Source organism: Mixophyes fleayi, chromosome 6 (genome assembly GCF_038048845.1).
Source record: "Mixophyes fleayi isolate aMixFle1 chromosome 6, aMixFle1.hap1, whole genome shotgun sequence".
Lineage (NCBI taxonomy): Eukaryota > Metazoa > Chordata > Amphibia > Anura > Limnodynastidae > Mixophyes > Mixophyes fleayi.
In genome coordinates, this window is record NC_134407.1 from 221,247,814 (window position 1) to 221,273,901 (window position 26,088).

A 26,088-nucleotide genomic window follows, 5' to 3' on the forward strand; every position below is an offset into this window, starting at 1 on the left:
CACCGTGATGGGGCTCTGGGTCCTGCTCAATCCTCCTGACACACGGGGACGGCTGCTGGGTGTCTCACTATCACCAGATGTCTTCTTCTCTGCTGTGTACTCCTGTGTACAGAGATAGAGACATACATATTGTGCAAAAAAACCTATAGCTCTGCTGCATTAAGTTGGTCTATGCCCTGCAACTTTTTGATCCTCTCTAGGGACCTGTAATGGACCGTTCACCTGATTCACAATTCTTGGACATATAGAGAAACTCTTCTAAGGGCCATCAATCAGAGAAAATGCCCTGTATGATACATGATTGGCATTTCGTAGTATCAAGATGGAAAACTATAGATGATTTAAAACAGGAAAGCACAGTGGATGCAAAACGTGTTCGCATCACAGTACCCTTTGTAGGATCTTTACATGATAGTTTTCCAGCAATTTCTATATGTTCTAGAATCCTATTAATAATTATTTTCTTTCCATGCGTGCCCTTTTCTATGGTTAAGGTTGCCACAATATTTTGATATGTGAGAAACAGGAGAAAATGTTGTTATGTTGTTGTATGAAGCTCTATGTGTACAGATTTGTACACAGTTTGTATCTTTCTAGCACTCATCCTGCCATACGGTCAATTTTCATTCACATGACAAATAAAAGGCGTCAGTTTATCCGATTGCTCGCTCTACGATGATTTTCTAACAACAGCGGATGCATCTGTATTTACTTCATGGTACGATAGGTCCATGAGTGTAGAGTTTGCTCCTACTGCTTCATCTTCCTCCTACTGCTTCATCTTCCTCCTATTGCTTCATCTTCCTCCTACTGCTTCATCTTCCTCCTACTGCTTCATCTTCCTCCTACTGATTCATCTTCCTCCTACTGCTTCATCTTACGAGGGACTGGCTTATCTTCATAGTCCTCCACCGTCCATAAGGACACTTTTGGTTAGTGCAATGCTTTATTTCATGTTTGACCTGGTTAGGTCCCCAAGGTCTTCAATGGTCCACGGCTTTTCATGCCGTACTCCAACACACAGCGGTGTTATTGATGCGTTGTGAATGAAAAGGACACAGGGAGGGGCGTTGACAACATCACTGCCTGTTTGAATAAGATGAGCAGCAGCAAATCAAGACGGGATTGTTAAAGGCTTCGGGGATCCCAGCACATCCAAGGGAAGGAACACTGTGTATTTTATCTCATACTTGCCAACTTTTCCTTGTTGGCTTCAGAGAGATCCCGGGGGAGGTGGGTGTGTGGGGGCGGGGCTTGACTAATTGTATCATTTTGGCCCTGCCCCTAAACGATGGTCACAATTTTGGCCAATTAGAGCGGGGTCGGGGCTAAGATGGCACGATAATTGCAGCATTAAGCCCCACCACTTATCTATTGCAAGGGCGAGAACCAGGAGGTTGCCATGCCCAGAGCCGTAACTAGGGTGGTGCGGGCGGTGCCATCGCCCCGAGCGCAAGCCCAAAGAGGGCGCAGCAGCCGCCCGCTACCTAGCTCTGTTGGCAGTGATAAAAAAAAGCCTTTGACTTCCGCAGTGGAACGCATGTGCGTTCCACAGACAGAAAGTTCGGAATTTGCGTTCCAAATACCAAACTTCCTGTCTGTGGAACGCACATGCGTTCCACTGCGGAAGTCATAGGCACATCTTGAGTGATGCACCGCTGCTTCGTGTCTGCGCTCTCCTCCAAGTCTGCTGTTTGTCCCCTCCCGTCTATGCAGGTCCTCATTTGTAGGGTAAATAATCTCATTTTCATTCTCTCTGTCTCAGGAAATGATATACAATGTGCTGAGATATGGGTGTCGCTAGAATTCAATCTTAGCACCTCGAATGCTGCTGTGTTCGTAATCTAATAGCACAGCGTGCAATGTAAAGGATGTTCTGAGTCAGATACTGCACATAGCAGCTTTGCATTGGTTCAATAAAGCTATGGAAGAGGGTATGTAAATGTTGGTCTGATCAAACAAAAGTGTCTACTCACAGAATTAAAAGTATGCTAAAATTTGGTGTTCAGAGTAAAATCGATGTAAATAAGGAACATAGTCCAAGCAGAGTGATGAGGAGTCTGGCCTGGAATATACTGAAAATGTATTCCTGGAAATATTCACTTCAAATAAATTAGCAATATAGAAGAACTGTATCACTGCGAATGGTAAATACACTCTGGAGGACATCTGAGAAACACAAAACACCCAATGACCCCTGCAGAACCAGCTTTGGTTCTATCGGGTGCCTTGATTTGCGAAAGTGCCTAAATTTGCACTGCAAATGGTGGCTTTTGCGGAGGATCAGAAAGCGACACAGGCTCAGGGGAGAAGTTGGGTGGAGTCAGGACATGCTTTGCCAAGGGTAAATCTAGTTTTGCAGAAGAAGATTTCCTTTTGTGGAGCAGAGGTTTTAGATAAACGGTTGGAGGATCTCTCTCTCTCTCTCTCTCTCTCTCTCGTTTCACATACAAGGATAAGGCATCACAATTTTTTTTCACAATATATTAAAGTCACTTAATCATTGGACGATCGCAGTGGGCGGGAGGGAGTGAGAATAGAGATAATAGAGATAAGGTTGGAGATGTAGGGAGCAGTGGAGTTGGTGAGGGCCTTGTAAGTCAGAGTGAGGAGCTTGAAAAGGATTCTGTAGGGGAAGGAGAGCCAGTGTCACTCACCGGACCGTGAGTGCCTCTTCCCGGACATTTAGGAACCGTGGCCGCCCTCCATCCTGAGGGTCTGCGCATGCGCAGCCCTTTCCTATACTTCAGTGTATGTTCCTTTAACTCAATTGGCAGATCAGGCAACACTCCCTATATTAAGCACCTGTGGTCAACACCACGTTGCCTGATCTTGGAGTCTCATTCCCTATGAGTCTCTGAAGGTGTTCCTGTATTCCTCGTGTATTCAGCGCTGCTGATTCCTGTGGTTTCCAAACCACTTCTACCTCTGTGGTTTCCAAACCACTTCTACTACTGTGGTTCCCATACCACTTCTACCATCAACTGTATCATCGTGACTGTTTGCTGATTCCTATCCGCTGCCTCCGTGCACTACAGTCTTCCAAACCACTTCAACGCTATTATATATCATTGTGACTGTTTGCTGATTCCTATCCGCTGCCTCCGTGCACTACAGTCCTCTAAACCACATCACGCTATTATATTTCATTGTGACTGTTTGCTGGTTCCTATCCGCTGCCTCCGTGCACTCCAGCCTTTACTTCACATCCACTCACCTGTTCCTCATCAAGTCTGTGAGCTGATTCCTATCCGCTGCCTCCGTGCACTACAGCCTCCAGCCTGCAACTCGCCTGTGTTCATCATCGTGACTGTTAGCTGATTCCTATCCGCTGCCTCCGTGCACTACAGCCTCCAGCTTGCAACTCGCCTGTGTTCATCATCGTGACTGTTAGCTGATTCCTATCCGCTGTCTCTGTGCACTACAGCCTCCAGCTTGCAACTCGCCGGTGTTCATCATCGTGACAAGTTAGCTGATTCCTATCCGCTGCCCCTGTGCACTGCAGTCTCTTCTCAGCTCTCCTGTGTTTCCTCGAGACTGCTGCTCTCATTGCCATCCGCTACTCTCCGTGATCAACAGCTCCTGGTCTACTCTGCTCTCCCGTGTTCCATCGCTACTGACACCTATTGGTTGCTACTGGTTACCTCCGTGTACCCGCAGAGTCCTGCTGCTGCTGACCGCGCTATCACCCATCTACTGCTGATCCGCTCTCCACGCCTTCACGTGTCCCGCTGGTCTCTACCCTCCTGTCAGCATTGGATTCGTATCTCATCAACTACTCCTCTGCTGGATCATCTCCATTCTCCTGGGTCCTCCATGAGTCCAGTTCCACGTGTTACTGATTCCTGTGGATTCGTGTCCCTATTGGTCTACTTACCTGTGCGCTGCACCTACTAGACCGCTGCCTCATTTATCCTGGGACTTCTCATCCAGCCGGCCTCCTGCCGCTCAGGTATCGCTGCACTCCTATCTGACTGCCTGCTTCTGAACCACGGTATGCATACTTCTCATTGACTGTGCTGGTGTATTGCATATCTTGCTGGACTGTGTTGGTTCTCCTCTGGAGTCTGCTATCCGCTGAGTCTATTGCCATCATTGACTGTGTTAACTTGTGCTGGACTACTTCAAGAGACTTTCTATATTTGCAGACCTAGATATGCAATACACAGCACAGTCAATGAGAAGTATGCATACCGTGGTTCAGCAGTAGCAGTCAGATGGGATTGCAGCGGTACCTGAGCGGCTGGAGACCGACTGGATAGGAAGTCCCTGGATAGGAGAAGCAGCGGTCTAGCAGGTGCAGCGCACAGGTGAGTAGACCGACAGGGACACGAATCCACAGGAGTCAGCAACACGTGGAACTGGACTCATAGGAAACCCAGGAGAATGGAGATGATCCAGCAGAGGGTAGTAGAAGAGATACAAATCCAATGCTGACAGGAGGGTAGAGGCCAGTGGAACACGTGAAGGCGTGGAGAGTGGATCAGCAGGAGATGGACGATAGCGCTGACCACAGCGGCAGGACTCAGCGGCACACGGAGGTAACCAGTAGCAACCACAGGAACCAACAGCGATGGGAAACAGGAGTGCAGCGCAGGGCCGGAGCTGTAGATCACGAAGTGTAGCAGATGGTAATGAAAAGCGGCAGTCTCGAGGAAGTCACAGCAAAGATGAGATGAGAGTGTAGTGCACGGAGGCAGCGGATAGTAATCAGCTGGCAGTCACGATGTTGAACACAGGCGAGTTGCAAGCAGGAGACTGTAGTGCACAGAGGCAGCGGATAGTAGTCAGCTGGCAGTCACGATGTTAAACACAGGCGAGTTGCAAGCAGGAGACTGTAGTGCACAGAGGCAGCGGATAGTAGTCAGCTGGCAGTCACGATGTTGAACACAGGCGAGTTGCAAGCAGGAGACTGTAGTGCACAGAGGCAGCGGATAGAAATCAGCAAACAGACTTGATGAGAAGCAGGTGAGTGAGGTAAAAGCTGGAGTGCACGGAGGCAGCGGATAGCAATGAGCAAACAGTCATATTGATATAAAATAACGTTGAAGTGGTGTAGAAGACTGTAGTGCACGGAGGCAGCGGATAGGAATCAGCAAACAGTCATGATGACACAGTTGATGGTAGAAGTGGTATGGAACCACAGTAGTAGAAGTGGTTTGGAAACCACAGGAATCAGCAGCACTGAATACACAAGTAATACAGGAACACCTTCAGAGACTCATGAGGAATGAGACTCCAAGATCAGGCAATGTGGTGGTGACCACAGGTGCTTAATATAGGGAGGTTGCCTGATCTGCCAATTAAGTTAAAGGGGTATACACTGAAGTATAGAAAAGGGCTGCGCATGCGCAGACCCTCAGGATGGTGGACGGCCACGGTTCCTAAATGTCCGGGAAGAGGCACTCACGGTCCGGTGAGTGACAGTACCCCCCCTTTTAAAGGTGGGCACAGAACGCCTGGAACCGGGCTTGTCCGGATTTTTGGAGTAAAACTTCTTCAAAAGGGCAGGAGCATTAAGATCTTCAGCTTTGATCCAAGAGCGCTCCTCAGGACCAAAGCCCTTCCAATGAACGAGGAAATGGAGGACTCCTCGCGAAATTTTTGCATCTAGTACCTCGGTAATCTCAAAATCCTCCTCCTGATGGACTTGAACTGGCTGCGGAGCTGAGGGAGGAGTTGAAAAACGGTTGATAATAAGAGGTTTGAGCAAAGATACATGGAAGGCATTAGAAATCCGAAGACTCTTAGGAAGAAGGAGTTTCACACATACTGGATTGATAACTTGAATGATCCTATATGGACCAATAAAACGAGGGGCGAATTTCATGGATGGAACCTTCAAACGAATATTTTTTGTGGATAACCAGACACGATCTCCAATTTTTAGTGGTGGAATAGCCCGCCTCTTCTTATCAGCGAAAGATTTATATTTGACAGATGTCTTCTTTAAACAGGTTCTAACCTGAGACCAGATATTTTTAAAGGTCTGACAAACAGTCTCCACCGCAGGAACTTGGGTGGGCGGGAGGGCAGGAAATTCCGGAAAAGACGGATGGTGACCGTAGACCACAAAGAATGGAGTTTTGGATGATGACTCATGGTACATGTTGTTATGGGCGAACTCAGCCCAAGGGAGTAACTCTACCCAGTTGTCTTGATTGGCTGATGAAAATATCCTTATAAAAGTCTCAAGATCTTGATTGACACGTTCGGTTTGTCCATTGGATTGTGGATGGTAAGAAGATGAGAGTGCTAATCGTATGCCCAAGGTTTTACAAAGGGCTCGCCAGAATCTGGACACGAATTGTACTCCTCTATCAGACACAATCTCAGATGGACATCCATGGATACGGAAGATCTCTTTAATGAAATGTTCAGCCAGGATAGACGAGGAAGGCAAACCAGACAGAGGGATGAAATGAGCCATCTTCGAAAATCTGTCCACTACCACCCAAATAGTGTTATGGTTCTTACTAGGTGGTAAGTCAGTAACGAAATCCATACTAATATGGGTCCATGGTTTGGACGGAATGGGTAGTGGTCGCAGCAACCCTGCTGGGGTTCTGCGGGAGGATTTGAATTGCGAACATAATTCACAGGAAGCAATGAACTCTTTGACGTCTCTCCTCATTGAAGGCCACCAGTAACTTCGAGAGAGGATCTCAAAAGTCTTGTGTTCACCGGCGTGTCCAGAAAAACGAGAGGCATGGAACCACGAAAGGATTTTCCTCCTTAGAGTAGAAGGCACGAGGGTCTTCCCAAATGGTAGCGTTTTGGTGGATGAAGCAGCCAGTGAGATACATTTGGGGTCTAGAATGGTATGGTTGGAAACCTCTTCTATATCAGAGGACGTAGCAAAGGCTCTAGATAAGGCATCAGCTTTTTTGTTCTTGGCAGCTGGTTTGAAGGTAATTATTAATTCAAAACGGGAAAAGAAAAGAGACCATCTTGCTTGACGAGGGTTCAAGCATTGGGCAGACTGGAGATATGACAAGTTCTTATGATCCGTGAAGATCGTCACCGGATGGCGAGCTCCCTCCAACAAGTATCTCCATTCCTCTAATGCGGCTTTGATAGCCAGTAATTCCTTGTCTCCGATGGTATAATTCTTCTCTGCGGGTAGGAGACCCCGAGAATAGAAGGCACAAGGGTGGAATTTTTGCTGTTCCGAGCGTTGGGAGAGAATAGCTCCTAAGCCCACATTAGAGGCATCTACTTCTAGGAAAAAAGGGAGTGTCACATCAGGCTGACGAAGGATTGGAGCCGAAGAGAAGGACTCTTTTAATGTTTGAAAGGCTTGAATAGCCTCAGTAGACCATTGCTTAGGATTAGCCCCTTTACGAGTCAGGGCCACAATAGGAGATGCAATGGAAGAAAAATCTTGAATGAAGCGTCTATAGTAATTGGCAAAACCTAAAAAACGCTGGATGGCACGAAGAGTAGTTGGCTGGGGCCAATGTAGTACAGCATTTACTTTGTCAGGATCCATCTTCAGACCAACTCCGGAAACAATATACCCCAAGAATGGAATCTGGGGTAATTCGAATGAACATTTTTCTAATTTACAGAACAATGAATTTTTCCGTAGCCTGGAGAGGACTTCTGCCACATGTTGGTGGTGAGAAGGCAGGTCCTGTGAAAAAATCAATATGTCGTCCAGGTAGACGACGACACATACATATAATAAGTCCCGAAAAATCTCATTAATGAAGCCCTGAAAAACAGCGGGGGCATTACATAGCCCGAAAGGCATTACCAGATATTCGTAATGCCCGTCTCTGGTGTTAAACGCCGTCTTCCATTCGTCACCGGAACGAATTCTGATTAAATTGTAAGCACCACGAAGATCCAACTTAGTAAAAATACGGGCTCCCTTGATGCGGTCAAATAGCTCAGTGATCAACGGAATGGGATACCGGTTCTTGATAGTAATGGCATTGAGTCCACGAAAATCTATACAAGGGCGTAATGATCCATCCTTCTTTTTGACAAAGAAGAACCCAGCTCCAGCGGGCGAGGTGGAAGGTCGAATGAACCCACGCTGGAGGTTCTCCCGTATATATTCAGATGTAGCTTGAGTTTCAGGTAACGAGAGTGGATAGACCCGGCCTCTGGGAGGAGTCTTGCCAGGAAGAAGATCAATCGGACAATCCCAAGAACGATGAGGAGGAAGACGTTCAGACTGAGCTTTATCAAAAACATCGGTAAATGAAGCATATTGAGGAGGGAGTCCCGGTGAAATAGCTGAAATGGAAGCTTGCTGTACCTTGAGAGGAATGACTTGGGAAAGGCAATGATGGTGACATTCAGGCCCCCAAGACGTGACTTGAGGGGTGCGCCAGTCAATCTGGGGAGAGTGACACTGAAGCCATGGAAGGCCTAGGACAATCGGACTTGTCGTAACAGGAAGAATTAAAAACGATATCTCTTCATGATGCAGAGCACCAATCTGAAGGGTTACTGGAGACGTACTCTGGGTGATGAGACCGTTGATGAGACGTGATCCATCGATAGCCGTCACAGTAATGGGAGTTTTTAAGGTAATCATTGGTAGAGACCATTGATTAACTAACGATTTGGAAATAAAATTTCCTGCTGCTCCGGAATCAATCAATGCCTGTGACTCAAAGGTCTTGGTAGCAAAGGAAATAGTCACATCAAAAGCGCAGACTTTAGATTTCATAGACGATGGAGAGGACTCCAGGGACCCTAACTTCACCTCTCCAGAACTAGTTAGGGCCTGGCATTTCCCGATCTCTTAGGGCAGGAGCTGAGGACATGAGTGGAATCAGCACAATAGATACAGAGTCTATTCTTGACTCTTCGTTTCCTCTCCTCAGAAGATAACTTGGAACGTCCAATCTCCATGGGAATCACAGCGGGTGACACTGGACGAAATTGAGGGTTAGAGCGAAAAGGTGCTTTAGCAGAAGTCGTTTTCTCAGCCTCTCTTTCACGAAATCTCATATCAACACGATGGCATAGAGAGATCAAATCTTCAAGTGACGAAGGAAGCTCTTGGGTAGTCAGTGCATCTTTAATTTTATCGGAAAGCCCCTGCCAGAAGGCGGCAACTAGGGCTTCAGTGTTCCACTGAAGTTCAGAGGCTAAGATCCTAAATTGAATGACGTACTGGCCTACAGTATGAGATCCTTGTCGCAGACGGAGGATGCTGGAAGCAGCGGAGGTCACACGACCTGGTTCATCGAACACACTTCGGAATGTAGAAATGAATTTGGCACTATCTTGTAATATGGGATCGTTCCTCTCCCACAGAGGGGAGGCCCAAGCCAGGGCTTGTCCTGAAAACAAAGAGATAAGATAGGCCACTCTGGAACGATGGGTAGAAAAATTTTGAGGTTGGAGCTCAAAATGGACTGAACATTGGTTAAGGAAACCCCTACAAGTTTTGGGGTCTCCATCGTACTTTGACGGAGTAGGCAGGTGAAGCGTGGAAGCTATAGACACCTGGGATGGCAATGGGGAAACGGAGGAAAGCACAGGAGCTTCAGTAGTAGCTGTCACAGTCTGTCCAGATGTACCTTGGGAGGTTAATGACTGATAACACTGAAGTAACAGCTGTTGGCGGGCATCCTGTTGCTCCACACGGCTAACCAGATGTTGCAGCATCTCTTTGGCGGTAGGTTCCACATCTGGGTCTGTCATGGCCTGATCTTACTGTCACGGGCACTAGGAGTCTTTACCCAGGGATCACCAGATGGTAGGCTTACCAGAGCAATGTAGATGGTAATAGGGTACTCTGGTAGCTGGGTGATCACGGAACATGAAATGATGACCGATGAGATGCTCAGGAAAGTCTATGACTAGCAACACTGGTAATAATGAGGTAATGATACACAAGGAACTGTATGGACAAGGACACGTGAAGGTAGTCAGTGGTCTGCGATAGCAAGTTGTACCACTGCTATAGTGAGGAGGAATGTCCAACAGAGACAAGGAGGTGAGGAGAGTCAGCGGTCTGCGGGTAGCAAGTTGTACCGCTGTCTGAGTGAAGGAATGGAATCCAAGTGGAGGTATCCAGGTAGTCAGTGGTCTGCGGTAGCAAGTTGTACCACTGCTATGTGAGAGGATAATGGAACAGGTGATACCGGAAACAGGGATCAGTGGTCTGACATCAGCAAGTTGTACCACTGCATATATATGTGAGGAGGTGCACGGGGGAAGACTGCAACACAGGATATACACAGGCACCTTATACACGATCCACAGGAATATGCACAATATAGGTATATATATATGTAAATGACTGATCAGGTCTGCAATCTAGAAAGTCTCTTGAAGTAGTCCAGCACAATGATAACACAGTCAATGATGGCAATAGACTCAGCGGATAGCAGACTCCAGAGAGAACCAAACACAGTCCAGCAAGATATGCAATACACAGCACAGTCAATGAGAAGTATGCATACCGTGGTTCAGCAGTAGCAGTCAGATGGGATTGCAGCGGTACCTGAGCGGCTGGAGACCGACTGGATAGGAAGTCCCTGGATAGGAGAAGCAGCGGTCTAGCAGGTGCAGCGCACAGGTGAGTAGACCGACAGGGACACGAATCCACAGGAGTCAGCAACACGTGGAACTGGACTCATAGGAAACCCAGGAGAATGGAGATGATCCAGCAGAGGGTAGTAGAAGAGATACAAATCCAATGCTGACAGGAGGGTAGAGGCCAGTGGAACACGTGAAGGCGTGGAGAGTGGATCAGCAGGAGATGGACGATAGCGCTGACCACAGCGGCAGGACTCAGCGGCACACGGAGGTAACCAGTAGCAACCACAGGAACCAACAGCGATGGGAAACAGGAGTGCAGCGCAGGGCCGGAGCTGTAGATCACGAAGTGTAGCAGATGGTAATGAAAAGCGGCAGTCTCGAGGAAGTCACAGCAAAGATGAGATGAGAGTGTAGTGCACGGAGGCAGCGGATAGTAATCAGCTGGCAGTCACGATGTTGAACACAGGCGAGTTGCAAGCAGGAGACTGTAGTGCACAGAGGCAGCGGATAGTAGTCAGCTGGCAGTCACGATGTTAAACACAGGCGAGTTGCAAGCAGGAGACTGTAGTGCACAGAGGCAGCGGATAGTAGTCAGCTGGCAGTCACGATGTTGAACACAGGCGAGTTGCAAGCAGGAGACTGTAGTGCACAGAGGCAGCGGATAGAAATCAGCAAACAGACTTGATGAGAAGCAGGTGAGTGAGGTAAAAGCTGGAGTGCACGGAGGCAGCGGATAGCAATGAGCAAACAGTCATATTGATATAAAATAACGTTGAAGTGGTGTAGAAGACTGTAGTGCACGGAGGCAGCGGATAGGAATCAGCAAACAGTCATGATGACACAGTTGATGGTAGAAGTGGTATGGAACCACAGTAGTAGAAGTGGTTTGGAAACCACAGGAATCAGCAGCACTGAATACACAAGTAATACAGGAACACCTTCAGAGACTCATGAGGAATGAGACTCCAAGATCAGGCAATGTGGTGGTGACCACAGGTGCTTAATATAGGGAGGTTGCCTGATCTGCCAATTAAGTTAAAGGGGTATACACTGAAGTATAGAAAAGGGCTGCGCATGCGCAGACCCTCAGGATGGTGGACGGCCACGGTTCCTAAATGTCCGGGAAGAGGCACTCACGGTCCGGTGAGTGACACTCACTATAGCAGTGGTACAACTTGCTATCGCAGACCACTGACTACCTTCACGTGCCCTTGTCCATACAGTTCCTCGTAGATTATTACCTCCATATTACCAGTGCTGCTAGTCATAGACTTTCCTGAGCATCTCATCATCCACCATTTCCTGTTCCGTGATAACCCAGCTACCAGAGTACCCTATTACCATCTACATTGCTCTGGTAAGCCTACCACCTGGTGATCCCTGGGTAAAGACTCCTAGTGCCCGTGACAGTAAGATCAGGCCATGACAGACCCAGATACGGAACCTACCGCCAAGGAGATGCTGCAGCATCTGGTCAGCCGTGTGGAGCAACAGGATGCCCACCAACAGCTGTTACTTCAGTGTTATCAGTCATTAACCTCCCAAGGAACATCTGGACAGACTGTGACAGCTACTACTGAGGCCCCTGTGCTTTCCTCCGTTTCCCCAGTGCCATCCCAGGTGTCTACAGCTTCTACGCTTCACCTGCCTACTCCGTCAAAATACGATGGAGACCCCAAAACTTGTAGGGGTTTCCTTAACCAATGCTCAGTCCATTTTGAGCTCCAACCTCAAAATTTTTCTACCCATCGTTCCAGAGTGGCCTATCTTATCTCTTTGTTTTCAGGACAAGCCCTGGCTTGGGCCTCCCCTCTGTGGGAAAGAAACGATCCAATATTACAAGATAGTGCCAAATTCATTTCTACATTCCGAAGTGTGTTCGATGAACCAGGTCGTGTGACCTCCGCTGCTTCCAGCATCCTCCGTCTACGACAAGGATCTCATACAGTAGGCCAGTACGTCATTCAATTTAGGATCTTAGCCTCTGAACTTCAGTGGAACACTGAAGCCCTAGTTGCCGCCTTCTGGCAGGGGCTTTCCGATAAAATTAAAGATGCACTGACTACTCAAGAGCTTCCTTCGTCACTTGAAGATTTTATCTCTCTATGCCATCGTGTTGATATGAGATTTCGTGAAAGAGAGGCTGAGAAAACAACTTCTGCTAAAGCACCTCCTCGTTCTAACCCTCAATTTCGTCCAGTTTCACCCTCTGTGATTCCCATGGAGATAGGACGTTCCAAATTATCTTCAGAGGAGAGGAAACGAAGAGTAAAGAATAGACTCTGTATCTATTGTGCTGATTCCACTCATATTCTCAGCTCTTGCCCTAAGAGATCGGGAAATGCCAGGCCCTAACTAGTTCTGGAGAGGTGAAGTTAGGGTCCCTGGAGTCCTCTCCATCTTCCATGAAATCTAAAGTCTGCGCCTTTGATGTTACGATTTCCTGTGCTACCAAAACCTTTGAGTCACAGGCATTGATTGATTCCGGAGCAGCAGGAAATTTTATTTCCAAATCATTAGTAAATCAATGGTCCCTACCAGTGATTACCTTAAAAACACCCATTACTGTGACGGCTATAGATGGATCACGTCTCATCAACGGTCTCATCACCCAAAGTACGTCTCCAGTAACCCTTCTGATTGGTGCCCTGCATCATGAAGAAATATCGTTTTTAATCCTTCCTGTTACGACAAGTCCAATTGTCTTAGGCCTTCCATGGCTTCAGTGTCACTCTCCCCAGATTGACTGGCGCACCCCTCAAGTCACGTCTTGGGGGTCTGAATGTCACCATCGTTGCCTTTCCCAAGTCATTCCTCTCAAAGTACAGCAATCTTCCATCTCATCTACCTCACCGGGACTTCCTCCTCATCGTTCTTGGGATTGTCCGATCGACCTTCTACCTGGCAAGACTCCCCCCAGGGGCCGGGTCTATCCACTCTCGTTACCTGAAACTCAAGCTACATCTGAGTATATACAGGAGAACCTCCAGCGTGGGTTTATTCGACCTTCCACCTCTCCCGCTGGAGCTGGGTTCTTCTTCGTTAAAAAGAAGGATGGATCTTTACGCCCTTGCATAGATTTTCGTGGACTCAATGCCATTACTATCAAGAATCGGTATCCCATTCCGCTGATCACTGAGCTATTCGATCGCATCAAGGGAGCCCGTATCTTTACTAAGTTGGATCTTCGTGGTGCCTACAATTTAATCAGAATCCGTTCCGGTGACGAATGGAAGACAGCGTTTAACACCAGAGACGGGCATTACGAATATCTGGTAATGCCTTTCGGGCTGTGTAATGCCCCCGCTGTTTTTCAAGGTTTCATCAATGAGATCTTCCGGGACTTATTATATGTATGTGTCGTCGTCTACCTGGACGACATATTGATCTTTTCACAGGACCTGCCTTCTCACCACCAACATGTGGCAGAAGTCCTCTCCAGGCTACGGAAAAATTCATTGTTCTGTAAATTAGAAAAATGTTCATTCGAATTACCCCAGATTCCATTCTTGGGGTATATAGTTTCCGGAGTTGGCCTGAAGATGGACCCAGACAAGGTGAATGCTGTACTACATTGGCCCCAGCCAACTACTCTTCGTGCTATCCAGCGTTTTTTAGGTTTTGCCAATTACTATAGACGCTTCATTCAAGACTTTTCTTCCATTGCATCTCCTATTGTGGCCCTGACTAGGAAGGGGGCTAATCCTAAGCAATGGTCATCTGAGGCTCTTCAAGCCTTTCAAACACTAAAAGAGTCCTTCTCTTCGGCTCCAATCCTTCGACAGCCTGATGTGACACTCCCCTTCTTCCTGGAAGTAGATGCCTCTAATGTGGGCTTAGGAGCTATTCTCTCTCAACGCTCGGAACAGCAAAAATTCCATCCTTGTGCCTTCTATTCTCGGGGCCTCCTGCCCGCAGAGAAGAATTATACTATCGGGGACAAGGAGTTACTGGCTATCAAAGCTGCATTAGAGGAATGGAGATACTTATTGGAGGGAGCTCGCCATCCGGTGACGATCTTCACGGATCATAAGAACTTGTCATATCTCCAGTCTGCCCAATGCTTGAACCCTCGTCAAGCAAGATGGTCTCTTTTCTTTTCCCGTTTTGAATTAATAATAACCTTCAAACCAGCTGCCAAGAACAAAAAAGCTGACGCTTTATCTAGAGCTTTTGTGACGTCCTCTGATATAGAAGAGGTTTCCAACCATACCATTCTAGACCCCAAATGTATCTCACTGGCTGCTTCATCCACCAAAACGCTACCATTTGGGAAGACCCTCGTGCCTCCTACTCTAAGGAGGAAAATCCTTTCGTGGTTCCATGCCTCTCGTTTTTCTGGACACGCCGGTGAACACAAGACCTTTGAGATTCTCTCTCGAAGTTACTGGTGGCCTTCAATGAGGAGAGACGTCAAAGAGTTCATTGCTTCCTGTGAGCTATGTTCCCAGTTCAAATCCTCCCGCAGAACTCCAGCAGGGTTGCTGCGACCACTACCCATTCCGTCCAAACCGTGGACCCATATTAGTATGGATTTCGTTACTGACTTACCACCTAGTAAGAATCATAACACTATTTGGGTGGTGGTGGACAGATTTTCGAAGATGGCTCATTTCATTCCTCTGTCTGGTTTGCCTTCCTCGTCTACTCTGGCTGAACATTTCGTTAAAGAGATCTTCCGTATCCATGGATGCCCGTCTGAGATTGTGTCGGATAGAGGAGTACAATTCATTTCCAGATTCTGGCGAGCCCTTTGTAAAACCTTGGGCATACGATTAGCACTCTCATCTTCTTACCATCCGCAATCTAACGGACAAACTGAACGTGTCAATCAAGATCTTGAGACTTTTATAAGGATGTTCTCATCAGCCAATCAAGACAACTGGGTAGAGTTGCTTCCTTGGGCTGAATTCGCCCATAACAACATGTACCATGAGTCATCATCCAAAACTCCATTTTTTGTGGTCTACGGTCACCATCCGTCTTTTCCGGAATTTCCTGCCCTCCCGCCCACCCAAGTTCCTGCGGTGGAAACTGTTTGTCAGACCTTTAAAAATATCTGGTCTCAGGTCAAAACCTGTTTAAAGAAGACATCTATCAAATATAAATCTTTCGCAGATAAGAAGAGGCGGGCTATTCCACCACTAAAAATTGGAGATCGTGTCTGGTTATCCACCAAAAATATTCGTTTGAAGGTCCCATCTATGAAATTCGCCCCTCGTTTTATTGGTCCATATAGGATCATTCAAGTAATCAATCCAGTATGTGTGAAACTTCTTCTTCCTAAGAATCTTCGGATTTCTAATGCCTTTCATGTATCTTTGCTCAAACCTCTTATTATCAACCGTTTCTCAACTCCTCCCTCAGCTCCGCAGCCAGTTCAAGTTCATCAGGAGGAGGATTTCGAGATTACTGAGGTACTAGACGCAAGAATTTCGCGAGGAGTCCTCCACTTCCTCGTTCATTGGAAGGGCTTTGGTCCTGAGGAGCGCTCTTGGATCAAAGCTGAAGATCTTAATGCTCCTGCCCTTTTGAAGAAGTTTTATTCCAAAAATCCGGACAAGCCCGGTTCCAGGCGTTCTGTGCCCACCTTTAAAAGGGGGGGTACTGTCACTCACCGGACCGTGAGTGCCTCTTCCCGGACATTTAGGAACCGTGGCCGCCCTCCATCCTGAGGGTCTGCGCATGCGCAGCCCTTTCCTATACTTCAGTGTATGTTCCTTTAACTCAATTGGCAGATCAGGCAACACTCCCTATATTAAGCACCTGTGGTCAACACCACGTTGCCTGATCTTGGAGTCTCATTCCCTATGAGTCTCTGAAGGTGTTCCTGTATTCCTCGTGTATTCAGCGCTGCTGATTCCTGTGGTTTCCAAACCACTTCTACCTCTGTGGTTTCCAAACCACTTCTACTACTGTGGTTCCCATACCACTTCTACCATCAACTGTATCATCGTGACTGTTTGCTGATTCCTATCCGCTGCCTCCGTGCACTACAGTCTTCCAAACCACTTCAACGCTATTATATATCATTGTGACTGTTTGCTGATTCCTATCCGCTGCCTCCGTGCACTACAGTCCTCTAAACCACATCACGCTATTATATTTCATTGTGACTGTTTGCTGGTTCCTATCCGCTGCCTCCGTGCACTCCAGCCTTTACTTCACATCCACTCACCTGTTCCTCATCAAGTCTGTGAGCTGATTCCTATCCGCTGCCTCCGTGCACTACAGCCTCCAGCCTGCAACTCGCCTGTGTTCATCATCGTGACTGTTAGCTGATTCCTATCCGCTGCCTCCGTGCACTACAGCCTCCAGCTTGCAACTCGCCTGTGTTCATCATCGTGACTGTTAGCTGATTCCTATCCGCTGTCTCTGTGCACTACAGCCTCCAGCTTGCAACTCGCCTGTGTTCATCATCGTGACAAGTTAGCTGATTCCTATCCGCTGCCCCTGTGCACTGCAGTCTCTTCTCAGCTCTCCTGTGTTTCCTCGAGACTGCTGCTCTCATTGCCATCCGCTACTCTCCGTGATCAACAGCTCCTGGTCTACTCTGCTCTCCCGTGTTCCATCGCTACTGACACCTATTGGTTGCTACTGGTTACCTCCGTGTACCCGCAGAGTCCTGCTGCTGCTGACCGCGCTATCACCCATCTACTGCTGATCCGCTCTCCACGCCTTCACGTGTCCCGCTGGTCTCTACCCTCCTGTCAGCATTGGATTCGTATCTCATCAACTACTCCTCTGCTGGATCATCTCCATTCTCCTGGGTCCTCCATGAGTCCAGTTCCACGTGTTACTGATTCCTGTGGATTCGTGTCCCTATTGGTCTACTTACCTGTGCGCTGCACCTACTAGACCGCTGCCTCATCTATCCTGGGACTTCTCATCCAGCCGGCCTCCTGCCGCTCAGGTATCGCTGCACTCCTATCTGACTGCCTGCTTCTGAACCACGGTATGCATACTTCTCATTGACTGTGCTGGTGTATTGCATATCTTGCTGGACTGTGTTGGTTCTCCTCTGGAGTCTGCTATCCGCTGAGTCTATTGCCATCATTGACTGTGTTAACTTGTGCTGGACTACTTCAAGAGACTTTCTATATTTGCAGACCTGTTCAGTCATTTATATATATTGTGCATGTTATTGTGGATCGTGTATAAGGTGCCTGTGTATATCCTGTGTTGCAGTCTCTCCCCGTGCACCTCCTCACATATATATTCAGTGGTACAACTTGCTGATGACAGACCACTGATCCCTGTTTCCTGTATCACCTGTTCCAGTATCCTCTCACATAGCAGTGGTACAACTTGCTACCGCAGACCCCTGACTACCCGGATACCTCCACTTGGATTCCATTCCTTCACTCAGACAGCGGTACAACTTGCTATCCGTAGACCGCTGACTCTCATCACCTCCTTGTTTCTGTTGGACATTCCTCCTCACTATAGCAGTGGTACAACTTGCTATCGCAGACCACTGACTACCTTCACGTGCCCTTGTCCATACAGTTCCTCGTAGATTATTACCTCCATATTACCAGTGCTGCTAGTCATAGACTTTCCTGAGCATCTCATCATCCACCATTTCCTGTTCCGTGATCACCCAGCTACCAGAGTACCCTATTACCATCTACATTGCTCTGGTAAGCCTACCACCTGGTGATCCCTGGGTAAAGACTTCTAGTGCCCGTGACAGCCAGTGAAGGGCTTGGTAGTGTGGGGAGACAGAAGTGGAACGACGAGAGAGGAAGATAAGCCTAGCAGCAACGTTGAGTACAGATCTAAGAGGAGCGAGATTAGAGAGGGGGAGGCCGATAAGGAGAAGGTTGCAGTAGTCCAAGCGGGAGATAATCAGAGTTGATGAGAAATTTGGTGACATCCTGGGAGAGGAAGGGCCGAATGCGGGCAATGTTGCGTAACTGGAAGCGGCAGGATTTTGGCAAGAGAGTGAATGTGAGGGGCAAAGGAGTGCAGAAAGTGGATCGCGATGGGGAGAGGAGCAGCACTGGAAACCGGGGAGTCGACCGGAAGTTGGCCGGACCAGGCAGCAGAAGAGTCGGGAGAGCCAGATTGAAGCCTCCGGAGAGATCACAGCAGAGGCAGGAGACGGACGCTGGATCAGTGGAGAGCCAGGTAGGAGCGGAGGGTGCAGCTAGGCCGGAGCCAGGGCCTCGATTAGGCAGATCCGACCGGAGGGACCCAGATGGACGACCTCAGGAGACGACACAGCAGGGCCAGGAGAGGCTGGAGACCGAGGCTGGAGACCAAGGCTGGATCAGAGGATACAGGTGGGAACGTGGAGCTAGGGCGGAACTGGGGGCTCAATTTGAAGAATCCGCCTGAGGGACACGTGGAGAACGGTGCCAAGCAGGTGTTGGAGCCCAGCAGGAGGTGAGTAGAGGTAGGAAGGCATTCAGGGAACATAGCCGGGGCGTCAGGAGTTAGGAGCCCAGGACTTGGACCCCAGTGGAGAGCTCTCACGGCACGTCCGTGCTGCATGGAAGCAGGAAGCGGCTCACTCTGCATCACACTGTCCCCCTCCAACACACTGACCTCCTGCATCATACCGCTGCCTTCTTCATCTTATAAATGCCTTATAAATAACAGTTAATAATCTGGGATTTCCTGCACTGGTTCTAGATGCTTACACCTGCTTGATAATCTATAATCGAAGTTAAGTAAAATAACTTCTTTCTTTCATTACATTCTCCCAGCAGGAGGTGAGTAGAGGTAGGAAGGCATTCAGGGAACATAGCCGGGGCCACAGGAATTAGGAGCCCAGGACTTGGACCCCAGTGGAGAGCTCTCACGGCACGTCCGTGCTGCATGGAAGCAGGAAGCGGCTCATTCTGCATCACACTGTCCCCCTCCAACACACTGACCCCCTGCATCATACCGCTGCCTTCTTCATCTTATAAATGCCTTATAAATAACAGTTAATAATCTGGGATTTCCTGCACTGGTTCTAGATGCTTACACCTGCTTGATAATCTATAATCGAAGTTAAGTAAAATAACTTCTCTCTTTCATTACATATCAGTGTCTGTTATAATATTATTTTATCTATAATTCAGTATTTAACAGCCGATACTCAGTTTAAATGATACTAAAACATTCACTTCATACAACCTCTTTGCAAGTAACACCCATCTTGTACCTTATTTGGGATTACAGGCTAGCTCCTAATTAAAGCCAGACAATAAAGGAGAGACTTCAAAAGTGAATGGTGCAGGTATTTATTTTTTCACTAACTGGTATTTTTGGAATATTATGTAACTAAAATAAGTACTTTTTACGGTTCCAGAAGAGAATTCTATTGGTTATTTTGGATGTCTTATACTTATGTACATTATATCTATGAACAGCCAGCCAAGTTGTGATTTAGGTGAAGAGCTATAGTTATATATTCTTGTATTTGAACATGATTTGTGATGTTTTTAGTATGTTTGTGATAAATATGTATTTTATCCATTTAGATTTTTGTAACTAGATTTGATGTGAGCTATTAAATTGATGTAATACCATTTGACTCGTCCAATACGTGCACTGATTACATCTTTATCACACCAGCTAGTCACAGTGGTTTGTCCTGTACTGTACAGCCCATTGTCCCACAGTAAACAGTGCACAGTGCTGTGGAACGCAGAACCCGGAAATAGCGTGGACCGCAGACCCCGGAAGTAGTGTGGACCGCAGACCCCGGAAGTATCGTGGAACGCAGACCCCGGAAGTGCTATTATCTCACAACTCGGGAGGAGTTGGCAGGTGAGACCCGGAAGTGTAGATCCCGGTTGTCCGGTAAGTTCCGGTTGTTCTGTGAGTGCCGGGCGTGAAGTACGATAAATAACCCGGTAATTATTTGATCCGGGCTCACGGGTCACGTGATCGTGACGTCACTGCCCTGTTGGTCACGTGTTCTTAGTGTTAGTTTCTGATTTTTCTTAAAACAATAAATATATATGTATATTATTGTGATATATTGTAATAATATATTGTTAATATTACTGTAATTGTTACTATTATTAATATTATATATTATTGTTATATCATCTTTATTATGTTTTGTCAGTATATCAGTATTATTATTATTACTACATATTATTATTGATGCTATATCATCTTTATTATTATATATTATTATTGTTATTAATAATAATAATAATAATAATAATAATAATAACATCGTTTTAATCATTATCATAATAGTATGTCATTATAAGTATTGTATTATTAGTGTTATTATTCAGGTAATCATGCAGTTTAGCATTATAAATGATTATAGTACCAGAGACGGCTGGGAGACCGCTGATATTACCCTCTGTGTCCTTGGTGGTGGAATATGTATGGGGCTAAACTACACAATGACCATTATTATTATTATTTAGTTAGTAAAAGTTGCTATTATTTTAGTGCTTGTAATGGGACATTAATGATCAGCTCCATCCTCGTGTATGGTCAGTATTTTGGAGGATTTGGGCACCATGAACCAACAGCCCTGCTCACTTCATTCAGCCCCCAATACCCTGTGTATCACTGCAGGAGTCGTCCCGGCTGCAGAGAACCACGAGCGGACTCACAGCGACTCATCCAGCAGTGCTCAGAGTGTGTACAAGGACACGAGAGCCTGTACGAGGACATGGTGATGGAGACTCACCGGACCCTCACATCACTGGGTAAGAGCAGACGTTTACACGTCTATGTGCCGCTGACAAGTCTCTACAAGTTCCCTTCCTCCAGAGCCATATACAAGTAAGACACATGGTATCAATACGTTGCTTTGTCCCATGAATAAGTAATTCAGGAACTTATATATAGACCACAAACCAGGCAGCAGACCTGTAGCTAAGAGAGTCTTCGGGAGTCAGGCAGTGGGTGAGGTAGAGATCCGTCAAACTCGGTAACAGTCAGTAGACAGAAATCAAAGTAATCACATTATTAAAGACACCAGAACCTTATTATTGTTGATATGTGGTGTGTGCAGTAAATGTGGAAGCACCATCTGTTTTTTTTTAAACATAAACAATTTGAGGGAGATGGTTTATTAATGCGCAAAAAAACAACAACACAGCTTTCGTCCTTTTAGTGGTCCTCAGTAACCCCTTCAATAGGCAAACCGAGGGGGGAAGGGGGGGGGGGGTTCCTAGTGCCTGGAAACCCCCCTACAAGCCTGGGGCACTGTATAATTGAGGTGGCTGGATCCTGCCCCTGCTTCACACGGCTCTGCTTGAAAAGGGAGAGCTTCGTGTACCTAACAGTAGTGCACGCAGCATTGTCCATGTATATTATGGGGATAGGAAGAGTTGGAGAGTAGCCAAGCACAGTCTAAAATTATAGCCACGCCCCCATGCACGCTGGCCACGCCCACTGGCGGCGTGGTGTGTAAATCCCCCCTCTACAAATCCTGTGTTTGCCCCTGACTTCTGGTCCTTTCCCTCACTCTCTGCCTCTCTGCACTGTGTTTCTTATTAATATAAAGCACCTTAAGGTAACATATGGGAAAGCTTTAAAAGGTTGGACTTGAGCTGCCTTTGATGGCATTCAGGTCAACAGTATAATCCTATAACAGGTAATGCATATAAAGGAAGCGTAGATCAAAGCAGGAGACTTGCATTGATGTCACAAGATGTGGCGGTTGCACAAGACGTGACCTCAGCTGGGGCGATACTGAGGTAAGAGACTGACGTGGTCTTTTTGCTCAAAAACCTTCTGCTCGATATGAGCCCCAAGTAGCTTCCAGGGGATAGATTTACTAAGCTGCGGGTTTGAAAAAGTGGAGATGTTGCCAATAGCAACCAATCAGATTCTAGCTGTCATTTTGTAGAATTCACTAAATAAATGAAAGCTAGAATCTGATTGGTTGCTATAGGCAACATCTCCACTTTTCCAAACCTGCAGTTTAGTAAATCTAATTCCAGAAGTCATTTATCTGGGCATTGAGCGGTGAGGTATTTATAGGTGAGTCACATCAGTCCCTGTCACAATCTATATTCCATACCCAGTTCCTTGTAAGGTGCCTTTTGTCCATTGAGGTCTTCTTCTAAACCACCATTCCAAGCCATGGTCAGCAGAGAGCATGCCGTGCATGGGCGAGAGGATGAGAGTAGGTTTGACAAAATAGGGCCCTGGGACAATCGGAGGATAAGATCGGACACTCTCCCCATCACATAATAACTGCCCATATTATTATTCCTTTACATTTCCATCTGTTAAATAGCATATGTATCGACTTTATTGCAGCTGTAAATGGAATGTATTTGCGTTGTAATTGTCTACGTATGAATCATATATGAACTAATGCGTGCCCAAGCGTAGCCCGAGCATGTTACCATGTAATATCAGGTGTTGTCACGGATGGTGTATTTTCTTTAAAGGCAACACCATCATGCACAATTAATAGGTGCATACCAATATACTTATTATTCTTATGCTTATCTCAGCGTTCCTTGGGTCCACCACCAACCCTCTTCATAAGGAGAAATAACTCCAGAAACATAGACAAGAAGAATAAACACTTAATAGTGTAGAACCTGCTCCAAATCCTCCAACTAACATCAAAGCAAAGGATCTTGCTTCCTATTTCAAGGACAAAATTGATAAGATCAGGCTTGAAATGGTATCATCTCCCTTGACAAGCAATCGGCTCAATTCCTTTCTAGCACCCTCTGACACTCTCTCTTCATTTGATCCCACAAATGAAGAGGAAGTTTCTACTCTCTTCTCATCTTCCTACTCTACCTCCTGTCCTCTGGATCCCATTCCCTCACAAATTGGTATGTCCCTGTCTCCTGTTCTCATTCCCCCTCTAACTAAAAGCTGTAATCTATCTCTTTCTACTGGTATTTTTCCATCACTATTCAAGCATGCAGTGATTACTCCCATTTTAAAAAAAACAGAATTCTGACCCTAACTCTCTCGTAAATTACCGCCTCATCTCCCAGCTCCCATGCTCCTCCAAGCTTCTCGAGAGAATTGCCTACACTTGCCTCACACACTTTCTTACAGCAAACAACCTATTGGATCCTCTTCAGTCAGGCTTTCGCTCTCAACACTCCACAGAGACTGCGCTGACCAAAGTTGTCAATGATTTGATCACAGCAAAAAATAATAACCAATACTCTCTTCTAATTCTCCTGGATCTCTCTGCTGCATTTGACATTGTTGACCACTCTCTCCTCATACAAACGCTACAATCCCTAGGTCTTGAAGGCACTGTCCTATCCTGGTTCTCATCCTACCTATCTAATCGCTCTTTCAGTGTTAATTTCTCTGGATCCACCTCTGCTCCGCTTCCTTTATCAGTTGGAGTACCACAAGGCTCAGTCCTAGGTCCTCTGCTATTCTCTATCTACACCACTTCTCTTGGAAAACTAATAAGCTCCTTTGGATTTCAGTATCATCTCTATGTGGATGATACACAAATGTATCTATCCTCTCCTGATCTTTCACCATCTGTGTTGTCTCGCGTTACTGACTGTCCTTCTGCCATTTCATCTTGGATGTCTTCTCGCCAACTCAAACTCAATCTCTAAAAAACTGAATTAATAATATTCCCACCCAAAAACGGAAGCTTTCTGCCTATTTCTATTTCTGTTGATAACATGACCATAAATCCCACCCCGCAAGCTCGTTGCCTAGATGTAATCCTTGATTCACAACTGTCGTTTATTCCCCACATCAACTCTATATCTAAATCATGTGATATACACCTAAAGAACATTTCCAGAATACGCACATATCTGACACAAGACACTGCAAAAACCTTAATTCATGCACTCATCATCTCCCGCATCGACTATTGCAATTCCCTCCTTACTGGTCTTCCCAAAGTCAGACTTGAACCCCTACAATCTATTTTGCATGCAGCGGCTAGGTTGATTTTCCTTCCAAACCGTTATTCCTCTGCTGAGCCACTCTGTCAGTCTCTACATTGGCTGCCTGTATTTCAACAAATCCAATATAAAATTCTTCTACTAACATACAAGGCCATCAACAAAATTTCCTCACTTGTCTCGAAATATCTCCCTACTCGACACCTCCGTTCTGCACAAGATCTACGTCTCTCCTCCACTCTCATCACATCCTCCCATTCTCGGTTACAGGATTTTTTCCGGGATGCACCCACTTTGTGGAATTCCCTCCCACGCACAGTAAGACTTTCCTCTAGTCTTGAAACCTTCAAGCGTTCACTGAAAACCCACCTCTTCAGACAAGGTTATGATATTCCTCAACCATCATCTTAATTTCTCTAGATTACCCTATTACCATCCTCTACACAGCTAATGCAAGACAACAACCCTCTGACCAACATTGCTACACATACAGCCCACTCAGTACTTTTACCTTTGCAGTCTGGCTGGTCCATTGTGCAATATGATGTAGCACATGCCCTTGTGTTTCTAACTCCCATTGTCCTATAGATTGTAAGCTTTCGAGCAGGGTTCTCTTACCTCTCTCTCTGTATGTATTACCCAGTATTGTCTTATCAATGTTTGTTCCCAATTGTAAAGCACTACGGAATTTGCTGGCGCTATATAAATAAATATTGATGATGATGATATAACAAAACAGATTGTGGCATACTGGATGAATAGGAAGCTTATCTTATCTTACTTTTTGGGATCAGTATCTGGCAAATAGTCCAAAAAGCTTCAGCAGACTCCAGCAGTTTATAACAGGAAACAAGAAGTTCACCAATGGCGTAAAATCGTTTAACACTTTAATCGTTGCTTTTAAAAATAAACATATATCAAAAACAAAAAAAGCAGGTTTATCTGAAACCAGGAGTCTTTCTTAGAATGCACCAACGCGTTTCTGTAGACTTCAGGAAAGGTCCAAGAATGGAGAATACTTTCAGTCAGCCGTCGCCTGTGTTTCGTCTCTTCAGACTTTATCAAAGGGTGATGCCAGCATAAATCCCGAACACGTTTAAATAGTCTAAGAAGATCTGGAGCCAACAAATCACTGTCTCATCCTGTGATAGCACTTTTGGAAGTGCTATCACAGGACGAGACATTCTTGGATCTTTCCTGATGATATGGATTTCAGATAAGCTGTTTATATGTTTTCTAATGTACTGGCAATTGCTTGATTCTATTCACTTTTTATGATTAAATAATATACCTTGGAGTCACTAGTCTGATTAATTGGTGATTAATGATCTGGAGCATATTACACTATTTTTGGCTCTGTCTCTAAGTTGCAGTTCCACTTGGAATATACATCTGGAAGTTTTCTCAAGTATATTTCGTTATCTACAGCAACTATCCTACAGATAAGCCTATATATCATCGTCACCACCATTTATTTATATAGCGCCACCGATTCCGCAGCGCTGTACAGAGAACTCACTCACATCAGTCCCTGCCCCCTTGGAGCTTACAGTCTAAATTCCCTAACACACACACACAGACACACACACACAGACAGAGAGAGAGAGAGAGACTAGGGTCAATATTAATAGCAGTCAATTAACCTAACATTATGTTTCTTGGAGTGTAGGAGGAAACCAGAGCACCCGGAGGAAACCCACACAAACATGGGGAGAACATACAAACTCCACACAGATAAGGCCATGGT

The 26,088-nt window shown here is 46.2% G+C and overlaps 1 protein-coding gene across 1 annotated transcript in view; it reads left to right on the plus strand.

Annotated features, from left to right (window-relative positions):
• The first annotated feature begins 20,318 nt into the window (after nucleotides 1–20,318).
• Nucleotides 20,319–26,088, plus strand: part of LOC142095500 (uncharacterized) — a 66,767-nt gene continuing 60,997 nt past the window's right edge. Inside the window, 2 exon segments of the mRNA XM_075178445.1 lie at nucleotides 20,319–20,363; nucleotides 21,052–21,185. Of these exon segments, the coding sequence (XP_075034546.1) occupies nucleotides 21,149–21,185 (37 nt within the window). The 5' untranslated portion in view covers nucleotides 20,319–20,363; nucleotides 21,052–21,148.